The sequence below is a fragment of the Melozone crissalis genome, unplaced genomic scaffold (assembly GCF_028551555.1).
Source record: "Melozone crissalis strain CALT ecotype California unplaced genomic scaffold, PUWL_Pcris_2 ptg000008l_1, whole genome shotgun sequence".
Lineage (NCBI taxonomy): Eukaryota > Metazoa > Chordata > Aves > Passeriformes > Passerellidae > Melozone > Melozone crissalis.
In genome coordinates, this window is record NW_026535786.1 from 15,197,560 (window position 1) to 15,210,025 (window position 12,466).

Consider the following 12,466-nt stretch of genomic DNA (forward strand, 5'->3'; position numbering starts at 1 on the left):
CGCCTGGGGAAGCAGCAGCAAAAGCGGCGACCGCCGCCAGCACTCTGAAGCCGGGCTGAGGAGGAGCAGGGAAACTGCCGCCGTCATGGCCCGTGCAGTCGCCGCCGGCCGCCGTCCGCAGTGCAGCTTGCCCTGCCTGAGCCGCCGCCAGCTGCCCGTGCGGGCGCAATGAGCGGCCACACCGCCGGAGCAGCCGCCGCCTCAGCGCCGCACTGAGCAGCAGCGTCAGCGAGCAGCGAGGCCGCCCGGCCGCCTCACCCCCCTCCGCGCGCCGCGGATCCCGCCGCCACCACCGGATCCTATTGCGACTCGTTGCCGCATCGCCTCCGCTCGGCGGTGCCCTGAATCCCTCCGCCAGGGAAAAAAATAGTCCCGTTGCCTGCCGCCTCCCTCAGAGGCGAGGGGGAAGGAGAGGAACGGGGAGGGGGGAAGGAAGAGAAGAAAGAAAAAGAAGAAAAGGGAAAAAAAAGAGATAAAGCAAATAAAAGGAGAGAAACGCGGCGGCGGCGAGATCGGAGGAGCCGGGCCGCGAGCCTCCGCCCCATGTGACTGGCGCCCGGGGTGGGGGCAGCGAGGCCCAGTGAACCCCCCTCGCTCGGGAGCGGCGCCGGGGGGAGGCGGCTCTCGGACCCACCGGCGCGGCCGGGAAGGATGATCGTGTGAGGAGCGGGCGGCGTGAGGAGGAGCAGCAGGAAGCAGGAGGAGAAGAAGCAGCCGCCGGGCGACAGAGACCGAGAGGGGAGGGGGCTTCCCCGGGGGGGGAAGGGGGGGTCCCGGCGTTTCATGTGGCGCGTCCCACCCGTCTCCTGCAGCTGAGCGAGCGAGGGAGCGGCAGGCGGGCCCGCCAGGGCGAGGCGGAGGGCGAAGGCAGGAAGAGGAGAGAGGTGATCGCCGTTGGGGCAGAGCGGGAGAGAGACCATGTCCGGGCGGCCCAGGACCACCTCCTTCGCGGAGAGCTGCAAGCCGGTGCAGCAGCCCTCGGCCTTCGGCAGCATGAAAGTCAGCCGTGAGTATCCTGCTCCCCTCGGGTGGGGGGGTGAGGGCCGGGGAGGCTGCCCCCGCCCTTCGCCCGGGCGGGGAGCGGCGAAGGGAGCCTGGCCCCAGCCCCGGCCTCGGCAGCTCCTTTCTCTCCCCTTCCCCCCCCATTAACCTTGAATAGGCGCACGCCGCCGCTCCGTTCGGGGCCTGCTGGACGGAAAATCCCGGTGGGTTTGTCCTCGTCCTTAGCTCCCGGTCGCTGCCAGCGGCCTCTGGCTCATTAAAAAGCCATTTTTCCCCCTTTGTGAAACGGATTGAGAGCTCCGTAGTCTGTATTTCCTTTTCATTCCCCCCTCCTCCCACCGAAAGGAGGAAGCGAATTGCGGGCACACAGGTATGGCCGTGACATTCACGTTCATTATGTGTTTTTTTGAGGTTTTTTTTTAAAGCACTCCTGGCTGTTAAGGGGAGAGAGCATGGAAGGTTTTTCCATGCACCCGTAGATCGGGTGTGAGCACCTTTTAGTCCAGCCCATTAAAAAAAAAAGGAGGGGGAGGGGAGCTTACAAAAGGTGTCTCTAATATCCTCCAGGCTCTGGTAAAATGCTCAGAAGAAGGCATAAGAAAATGCTTATTTTGAAATAACTACTCCGTGGGCTCACATATCAAGCTTGGCATTCCTTTCCCAATTTTCTGATCAGAGGAATATTTTTTTAAGAATGAGGCCTGTGCTTTATTCTGCACAGACATGTCAGAAATGCTTAATGTGTGCCCATTCTTCGTATTCTAACCGTTGGGGTTAGCCGGTTTATGTGAATTAAAAATATGAATTAAACCTGAACAAATGTACATTGCTGATACAAAAAGGCCCAGTTCTGAGTTGCTATAGATCAGCTATGTGCTTATCATGTGGAATTTCTTTACTCCTGATTTGAATATGCTCACTTTAAGACCTGAATTGTTCTTCCATATTCATATGAACAGTGTAGTTTTTAGAGATATTTTCTTTTTTCTTATGGAAATGCAGAATGACATTTAATGGGACCAGGAATGCTCGATATGCATTCCCATTCGATTGATCTATTTGATATTCGTGTAAAGCCACACCTGACATGGCTCTGTGGGTACATGCCTGTATCCATCGCAGGGGCTTGTATGTTTCATGCCAAAGCACCGGCAGAGTGTGAGCTTTTTGTCAGATGAGAAATTTTGGTAGTTTTTTTTGCACTGAAATGTCTTCCACTGTGGTTGAAGCCTTGAAGAGAGCTTTTGGCTCAGGGGCTGTAGTCCACCTTATATCTGCATGGTCAGTGTGCCAGCAGCCCTCCAAAAACCATGGGTGCAGGTAACCCATATTAGCAGCATGACAGCATAGGTTTGATCAGGTCCAGCATTAGTATTTATTAAGGATTATTGATCTGTACGGAGGAGAACTGTGGGTGACTCCATTTTAATTTACTGGCTCACTTTATGTGCCTGTGGAGTGGAAAGCAGGTCTTGTTGATCAGTATTTCTGCAGGTGGCTGTCTAAACCGAGCGAGACCTCAACCTGTCATACCCAGCAACTAAATCTGCCTTATTCAGGCTCTGCAGCTTGATTCTTGAAAGGTCATTGATGCTCCTTTCCCGTTTATTTGAGGTCAAAGACTGGACAGATGCTTGCCTGTGAAGGGGGTGCTAACTGATGCAGACTAACAAGTTTGCAAATATGATTCAATCCCAAGTGTACAAGACTGAGAGAGAAACAAAGGCCGTAACAGAAAGCGCATGCACTTGTGATAACCCCCCCAGTCGCTCTAGTCATGTGCTCCTGGTCCTTCTGCTGTCTGGAAAAAATGTCAGAACAAAGCAAGAGAACCACATTCAAGGATTCTGTGGGAAGTGTAGTTTCTATTTTCAGTTAATCCAGCCATGTAAGACAGCCTGGGAAGTTAACTTTTTTCTTTGCTTTTTAAGTGAGAAAAATTCCAGGGTGTCAAAAAAGGTTTTATTTTTCTGGTTAGCCGAGTCTTGGTAACATCTTATCACCTGATGTAGCAAGCTGTGTATTGCCAGTGTGGAGTGCTTGTGTGGTGAACAGAGTTAGGTCGGCTCTTTCATTTTGATATATATTTATAGGCTGATACTTAGTTACCTTCTGAGCCAGTTTGAGTTAAAGCCAGGACAAAAGAGTCCTTGTGAGGAAGGTGAAAATTGATGGATTGGTATCTTCTGAGTGTGTTGGACATCTTCATTGCTTCTGTCTTGGTGTGGGTCTTTTGGAAGCAAAACCTGACGTGTTTGATGTCAGCCTTTTTGCTGTCATTTGTAAGGAGGGGTGAAATCAGATGGTGAAGTCACTCTTGCTCTGATGTCTGTTGCAGCTATTGCTTCTCCTGGCTGAGCGCTGCAACTGTTACCTAGGAAGGATAGATCTAAGGGATGAGAAAAGGATTCATAAAATACTGGAGGAGGGTGCATTGTTCCTTGTGTTTCCTGGGAGGAGCAGAACTAGAACCCTGCTGTCATTGCATTTCTTCCCAAGGTATATGGGCAGGGAAGAGTGAGCAAGGATTTTTCACCTCTTTGCTGTGCAATTTGTTAGATTGAATATGTTCTCAGAAGTTGGTAACTGGATGAAACCTTGAATGGAAGGATGGGGGGTTACCAACAGCTGCTTCTCCTTTGGCTGTTGGGAAAAATGACTTTTCATGCATGCTGCTCTCATTGCTCTGTTACAAGGATTTTAACATCTCTGCAACAGTAGGAACCCCGTGGCCTTCATGTATCTCTTTCAAGCTGAACCTCTGTCTACTGAAATCTATTTTTATTTCTCTGTTTATATTTTTGTGGTCGTGAAATCACTCAACCATATGGATTTCTACCTTGCAATAGTTCTCAAATAGGGTATTCTTTGTGTGGGTTTGTATTGCTGGGTTTGCAGGCTTTCCCTGAACAAAAAAAACCCATGTGTACTCCTTGTGTTAAGCCTGCCCCTCAAAAGAAGGGAGCTAAGCTTCCAGTTTTCCGCTTGCTGATACAATCAACCTGCTCATTATAGTAGGAGAAGAGATAGGAGCTTGAAGTTTTCTTTTGTTCTTCACCTAGTTGCTCTTACACTGCTTACGGATGTACCTTGTTTCTCAAATGGGACAAAAATAATCCTGAAATACAAAGGGTAGTCATGCAACACATGACTAAAAATATCAGTATAAAAATAGAAGTCTCAAAGTTTGCAGTTTGAGAATTTTCATCTAATGACTGTAGAATTGATTTGTTTTTTCCTTCTCTGAGCTTCTGGGAAATAGAAGTGTTTCAAGTAACACCAAGTCCTTGCAGACCGCAGTACTTATTGTTACTGTAGCCAATTGTCTTGATGGTCTGCAGTAAATAATGGCTCGGCTAACACTTGCCATGAAGTTTTTGCTCCATGTGTGAGTGTCATGGGTCTGTAATTGGTTAGGCAGGGTTTGTCAACTTGGAGGGTGAGGAAGGCAATTCTATTTGCTTTAGCTAATTCTGATGTTGACCACATACTCTTGGTTGCAAAATCTAAAGGACAGTCTTGTAATAATTCATTTTGGACTCTGCAGAAGAATGTTTCAGTGGTGCCAAACTTGGGATTTGTTGAAGTTTTTCTTTTCTTCTTAGATTCACTGGGTTTTTTCTGTATTATAAAATCTCCTGAAAGCACAATAGCTTGGTAAGCCTATATTGCTGTGTATTGTTTGGACAGAGTGTGATGGCTCTTTAGAAATGGTTCATGGAGGACTAAAGTCTGTGAGTTTGTTGCTCTTTGGTGGTTATTCCACCAGCCACTACATAAAAGCGACTGCGTTTGAGGTAGCAGTGGTGTCTGGGTGGCAGTTTAGTTTAATGCTGTGTGGTGTCCAGGCAGGTGTGTGGGAAGAGCCTTGGATAAAGGGCACCCTGGGCTCCTTCAGCGAGCAGGAATGAGTGGGGCTGTTGAAACTGGCAAAGCCATTGAGATAAAACCACCTGGTGTTTCTCAAGCCAGCTAGGGTAGGGCCCTCTCTTGCTTTGATAGCAGTTTCTGCCTAATTGGTTTCTGAAACTGAAAGCTGCCCATCCTGCTTTCCTTGCTGGAGAGAGGAAAATCACTCCCTTCCAGAAGCCTGCTGAGCGTTATGTGTCTGCCTGTCGCTCATCCTAGCCCTGTCCAGCTTTCTGACTGCTGCTGGCTGAGCAGCTTTCCTCATTCCTAGATTGGAAAGAAACGCACTGAGGGGGGCAGCTAATGAACATGTGTGCCTGAGTGGAAAGTGTTTCATGTTACAGTGCCCCAAAGTTGTGCCTTGCAGTCTGAAAAGGAATAGAACTGTCTGCTGTACATAATTCTGATGCTGACAGACTCTTTCCTCTTTATTCATACCATTAGCTAGTTGAGCATTCCATTTTTGTTCTGCACGTTTCCTCTTCCCTACACTGCTTCTTGGAGGTGATCCCCTCTTGTATGACCCCTTGATTCACCTTGTGTGTTTCCTAGCAATGTTGGAACTGTCTTGTTCACTTGTTGCCACAGCTATGGCTTTTGAGTGTGTTCCTTGCTGTATGCATCCTGGCTCTGGAGGTTGTTGTATCACCTCATCTGTCAGCTTGATAGGGCCTTGTAGGTATCACAAGCAGTGCCAGGGAGATGAGAAAAGCTGAAGACCACCCCACAGCCTGAAGAGTTTCCCTGTATTGCCCCAAAAGAGTTCTTTCATTTTCTTGTATTCTATCTTTAAGAACTTGTTTAGATGAAATAGAAAGGAATTTTCCAATACTGGTGTTCAGTTTACTCATCAGAGATCTTCACAGTGATATGAATCTGTGGGATATTGGCTGTTGCTGTTCCCTCTGCCCCTGCTCTGTCTTAAACTGGATGGGTGGCTGAAGAAGATTCTGAAAGTGTACAGGGTATCTGTGTGCAAAAAGCCTGCAGTTCAAGCTCAATGCTGCAATCACCTGTAGCATTTTCTGAAATGAATTAATGCTAAACCCCTTGGTTATTTGAACACAGTAGCTACACTGTGCCAGGTGCTTGTAGAACACTTGAAGCCTCTTGGTTCAAGCTGTTGGAGTGTTTTTGTTTTAAATGACTGAGTCCCATTTTAAATTGAAAAGTCTGTTAGCTCTGAAAAGTCTGTTACCTCTGTTATCCACATTTCTGTAGATAACTCAAAACTTGAATATTTTTCTGAAGTTCTCTCTCTTTAGATTTTGTTTAAAACATTTAAAAATCAACTTTACTCTGAGGACTTTTAGTCACCCATAGCTAGTGTGGGAAGTGCTAAAGTGGCTGTCTCCTGCAGCAACGATATGGCTGGTGGAGTTACTTGGCTGCTTTCTGAATTTAATGAGCATCAGCCTGGAGCAGCCTTGAAAGACAAACAAACTTTTAAAGTCAAGCAACTAGGAAATGGAAAATATTGAGAGTTTGATTGCTTCACAGAATATCCAAGTCCACTCAAAATTCAAAGAGTTCTCTCTTCAGAACTTGTTTTAGAAAGCTGCACAGATAGGTGCTCTTCTATTTATGTATGTTGAAAATAAATGCCAATCAAAACATTTACAATGTGATGAATAAAGATACTCTTTCAGCCGTAAAGGCTCAAAACCCACAGTGTACAGGTCAGACCTCCTTTCTTCAGATGCAGCACCAGAAACCCTCTTGTCACTTCCCATCCCACAGAGATTGTTTCCCAAGTGCTTCATGCTGCTGTTGGGGAGGTGGAAGTTTGGAGTGTATAAACTGGTCTGTGCCAGTTTATATTTTTTGAATTTATTTAAAATGCAACTGCCTGAGTGCACTGTAGCAGTCTGATCTTGAGGTGAGAAAGGTGTGAGATGTGGTAGCAAGATGCAGGTCTGTGGGAAGTGGCTACACCATCATAGTTGTGCTCAGACAGTTGTTCTGGTCAGTGCTGCTGGATCTCATTAAACAGAAGCCTGAAATGAATCTCTACCTGAAGCTTTTATAAACTTGTGGGTAACAAGGATTTGCTTTCACCACGTCTTCAGAATCCTTCCAGCCCCCATATGTGATAGCTTACCATGCCACAGAGACAGGGTCATTATTTAGGTGTTTTCCATGAAAACAGTGCATGTTGGACTCAATCCTGTATCCTATAGGTGTTGCTGTTCTGTCAGGGCAGTAGGAGAGGCGAGATGATGGTATTTCAATAGAAATCCGTGTTGGAGACCTTTCTGAAAGCAGTCCTGTATCACTGTGAGAGCTGTCAGAAATGTGGATGCCCAGAAGTCATACTTCTGTGCCTCTAGAAGAAGTGGACAGTGATTTTTCTTGTATGTTCAGTGCTATCACAGAATCTTTTCATTAGGTGCTCTTGCCACAGATGACTTGTCTGTTGTTCAGAAAAGGAAATAAAGCAAAGCAGTTCACTCTGTACTTTTATCTCTTGCAGACGGGAAGTAGATCTAAGCATTTAAGGCAATTTGTGTTCTCACCTAGTCTGTCTTATAATGGAAGAAAGGAAAGTGGTAAGATAGCTTGTCAATGTCAAGAACTCAGGGCTTTTTTTTTCTTTTTTTTTTTTTAACAAAAGCCATACAGCACCAGCTCCTTCTGAAGGGTTGGCTGCAGTCCTTGCCAGGAGCTTTGCTGTGTCTCTGTGGCAGGGACTGTGTGTTTTCTGGCTTGGCCTCATCAGCTGAGGGAGGGGCTGTTTGCTGTGTATCAGTGCCAGTGCTTCCTGAGCAGGTGAAAGGGGGCTGCCAGTTATTTTCTACATTGATTAATTTCTAGATGATTTCCAGGGTTTCTGTGTGAGTGATACAGAGTCAGGTCTCCTGAAGGATCAATGATATAGGGCTGCAGTGGGCCTTGGTGCCTGCCATAGGAAATTCACTTCAGCTTGTGAATTTCTCTCAGAAGTGAGAACACACAGCTAAGAAAAATACACCTTTATAGCTTTTTAATACGTCTGAATAGGGCTGAGTTTCTCTTTCTTTGAAGGGTATAATGACCAATGTAGCATTGGTGAAAGTATATTTGTGTCTGAAAATGTCTCTTAGACTTGCTATGTCACAAAAATATGTAGTGATATAGTTACATTGCTTGATGTGTCTTTTCAGGCATTTGGACTGAGATGGAGAAACATTTTACTAGCCCAAGTGCCTGACAGTAGATGATCATAATAAGAGACCTGCTGATCAAAAGGGAAAGGGAGGATATTGCTCATTGTTGCCACTGGATAAGCAATGCTGTGGAGGGTATATAGGACTTAGAAATTCTGGCCCTGCACTGTTGTATGTACATGAGGGTAAATGTTTGAGTGCAGCTGCAAAAATTGCCAGTCTTGGGTCAGAGCACTTAAAAGGAGAAAAGTTGGGTGTTGGCTCTGAAGTTATAACCAGAAGGGAAGCAGCAGCTGAATTTTTCCAACCAAGGCAGACTTCTTACAGCCATATCATCTCTTTTGACTTTTTTAGTAGGAATATAATTCTTCTCAGATACAAGCCCTGTAGCTCATAGTAATGTCTTTTGCCAGGAATGCAGGCAATTGTTTAATTTTCAGACAGGCCAAGAATATGTTTTGCAGAAAGATAAACTGTGACTGTTGCTGCAGAGAAGAATTTGGTTTTTCTTGCTGTGTAGAAGGAGGAAAACTATTTAGTCACAGTTGATAGTGTCAATCTGTTTTTTTGATTCACACCCTCCTGTAAACATTTACATAGAGCATACAATGCTATTTGCACCCCATCTCATCTGCTTAGTTGTTTTAAGTGTCTGTTTAAGAAAAGCAGCACAATGAATTGACCTGTGTGAGCAGGTTTCCTAGAGGGAGGAAGGGGGTCACCAATTCATCAGCCTAAATAAACTGAGTATTTGGGTCTTGACCAAGTAAATGTGAATAATTTGGCATGGATATGTATCCCCATGAATGAAGCCCATAACCATAAATGTGTTTCCTCAATTTATGGGGTTCAGGATCAGCATCAGAAGAAATGTTCTGTGCCTCACTTAGAGAACAAAGCTTTCTGGCAGGGCAACCCCTGTGCAGGTGAGTAGATGGAATGTTTTGTTTTCTTTATATCCACAATTGCTCAGTTGAAACCTAAAGAAGCAGAAAATGCTGTTGTCCTTGAGAAGAAAGAATCTGTTGACCATTTCAGTTCTAATCTTGCCATCTTACTCATGACTGTGTGTGCTGCCTTGGGAGCCACTGGTATGTATAGTCATGCACCATAGCAGTTGCAAGTTAATTGTTTTTTTTTCCTGTGTTCCTCAGAGAATAGAACCTTCCTAATCAAATTCCAGTTCTGGAGACTTTGGAATAGATTTACCAATATGTTTCAGTAACCACAATGGATTGCAGAGCTGATCTGAGTCTTGGGGAAATGTTTTAGAGGCTCATGGAAAGCTAGGTGATATTTTTTCTCTTTGTCTGGGTTTTCTAGTGAAACATCTATTAAATGTACTGGAGACAAAAGCATGAGGTTTGTGTGGAGTGGGTGAACTTTACTATTCTGGAAATTGTGGGCCCAAACTTCAGATGATACTGGTCAGTGAGAGAGCAGGGAAAGCTTTAATTGCAACTCCCAGAATAAGGTACTGTCAATTTTAGATGGCGCTCAGCTTTAAACTTGCTCTTCCTTGCTCAGTGCAGTGGGCATGGGTTGGTTTGGGATTGTGCACAGGTTCTTATTCAGGTGATGTGGGGATGGCAGTTGTGTTTGATGGACTCTTGAAGCTCACCAGCAGGAATGTCTGAATGTCATTCAAGCAATCAGAGCATGTTTCAGAAATGTATTGGGCTTAATGGAGGATCCTAGGGGAATCAATGCTGCCAAATCTGCAAGTCTCTTCTGTTTTGGGATAGATTCAACTTCAGTGGACTGAAGTTCCCTTCAGCTGCAGTAGCTGGCTTTCAGTGTCCATGAAAGCTGACAAGGTTCAAGCATGACAAGTGACATGGGATCTCTGGCAGCAGAAGAATGGCAGCTGTTTTCCCAGGTGGCACATTTGAGATGCCTGTGGGGTTTTGGAGACAGGTACAGAGATTCAGGAGGCAACGAGCAGCATTCTCTATTTGGTGTCAGTGCCTTGGCTTTAAGCAATAGTTTGTGGATTTATTTTTTTCTCTAATAACCCAGACTATTTTTTCAGTGGTAATGTTTGAGCAGTTAATGGTTGACTGTAAATATTTATTACAGTTGGTGAACCCTAAAAGGAAGTAGTGCAGAAATGTTTATGCTGTGTCTATAACTTTTAATAATTATGGTACTTCAGAAATATTTACTGAAACAATGACACTATCTGCATTTCAAAATATCTGGTGAAAGCTTAATTTTTATTCTTGCATTGTGGCATAACTGCAAAACATAAGTTTTTTCTAGCGTTAATTTAAAACATATAGTATCTACATATGCTTTTTAGGTTTAATTTATGCAGACATTGTAAGGTGGGGTTTTTTGTTTATTTTGTCATTTTTTCTTTTAAGTGAAGAGCAAGTGGATTTATGAAGGAGTTCCTGGCAAACTATTTCAAAATCAATAGATTCTAGCCGAGAAAAGTCATATTAAGTTGTCCTCTAGCAGCTCCTGTTGCTCTATTACTTTTTACATGTATTTGATTATAGAGACAGACACACACATATACATGGTCAGAAATATGATATGAAGGGGAGGAGATGATCTGGAGTTCTGAGATCTGGAATTTAAACCTAGGCCACATGTGAAGGCTTCTGCTTTAAATTAGACTGCTCTACATGTATGATTGCAAAAGTTTATCTTCACATGTAAAGGTGCTCGTGGTATTCTTGTCTGAGTATCAGAAGACTGCTAAGGTGTATGTTTTAACTTGCTTGCTTTGGTTACTCACATTTCATGTTCAATCTTCTGTGCTGTGGTGCTTTCACCTCTGCCAGTGTTGTTGTGCACTGCTGTGCTTCCAGTGGAGTTCTGAAGTTGTGGTGCCCTGGGCCTTGCTGCAGAAGTGAGCAGCCCTCAGCTAGTGCTATACAGGTACACCTTACACCCTTCACAGTTAAGATATGCCAGTAAGGGGGAAAATGCCAAGGCTGCTAGGGGTGGCATTTGTGTCTGCAAAATATTTTTCTGGGAAATATGAGGAAGCAGTGTATAGAAAGTGTATCAGTACCCAGTTAAATTGTAGAACTGATGCAGGGTGTTTATGAAGTAAGGAGAACAAAAAGTTGATGGGAAGGACTTTGAGCTCTAGCTTCCTCAAAGACTGCTGTACACAGGCTATTACAGTTTTGCTTTGAGACTATAAATGCAAGTTTTTATGACTGTATTTGAAAGTGCTGTGATTTCTAAGAATAGTAGAGAATAAAGGCAAGTATTTCTAAAAGTTCGGGTAATGTCCAGGATTTTGTAAGGAAAAGTGGTTAGTAAAGGGATAGGGAATTTGTCTGTAGATGAAGAGGAGTAATTAGCTTTCATCTGGCACTGAAGAGAGCAGATGTTCCTGAACTCCTGGAGGTTTGTTCGTTGAAATCCATTGGATTTCTCTGGACATCTCTTGAGCTTTTTACCTTTGATTTCTTGTTTTCTCTGTGTTAATATGAAACCATCTCATACTTAGGAAACCTTCAGTGAGTCAAATAATGGTAAATTGACCATTTTTGTTTTCTACAACTTCTTCAACCCAACTTGGAGTTATTCTGTCCATGGAAACTGCTTTTCCATATATATTACTAGTTTTTGTGCTTAGGGGGAAAGTAATTCATTAAACATTAAATATACAACTGCCTCAAAATACCTTTCCCCCATTCTAAAATGAAGATATAAAGAACTAGTGCAGTAATTCTAACATTCTACCAGATTTGTAAATCTGGAATGTTCTCCCCTATGAATTGTACCTCTTTGGTTGTCTGGAGTTAGACTATGTAGAGTGTAACTCTTCAAATGTGAAAACTTGAGTGAAACTGTAGTGACATTATTGGAAGCTGGGCGGTCTGACTTGAGAGTTGGTGTCCCTGCTGAAGGTTCAAGAGTGAATTTCTTCTCTAGGACACAGAAGAGTAGGCTGGTGCAGTTATGAATCACTTTTGCTTCAACTTGGCACAGATTTAAGAAAAAAAAATACTTCTTTGTGTTACTAGCATAAATAGCTGCAAACCTCCAGAAGCTGTTAAAAAATGCCCTTTTAAAAAATTTGGTGCTCCTCAGATTCTTACAAAGTGACCCATCCCATGGCTGTTCTTTGAAGAAAAGGATATGTAGACCACATAAATGAAACCTCTTAAAAGGAGATCAGCCGTGGATTGTGCTGGTTAATGGAGTCAGTTATGTGGCATGAAAGTGCTTGTTTAAAAACACATCATCGGCTAAAACCTTCAGATGTCTACTTTTACAGAATACTGTGAATTTTTTTCCTCCAGTAATTTTGTCACTGCATCATGTTCATTTCTTTGGCTTTATACAGCTGAGAGTGCTTAGCTCCCTTAAACTGATGTTGGATATGGGTAACAACATGCAGTGCTGGAGAACTATTGTTAGGTAAAATGACTGAATGTGCT

The 12,466-nt window shown here is 44.0% G+C and overlaps 1 protein-coding gene across 2 annotated transcripts in view; it reads left to right on the forward strand.

Annotated features, from left to right (window-relative positions):
- Positions 1-817: 817 nt before the first annotated feature.
- The window catches only part of GSK3B (glycogen synthase kinase 3 beta), a 148,947-nt gene continuing 137,298 nt past the window's right edge, over positions 818-12,466 (forward strand). For both annotated transcript variants that reach the window (XM_054269739.1, XM_054269740.1), the window contains exon 1: positions 818-1,006. In XM_054269739.1, the coding sequence (XP_054125714.1) occupies positions 919-1,006 (88 nt within the window). In that variant the 5' untranslated portion in view covers positions 818-918. The remainder of the gene's footprint in view (positions 1,007-12,466) is intronic.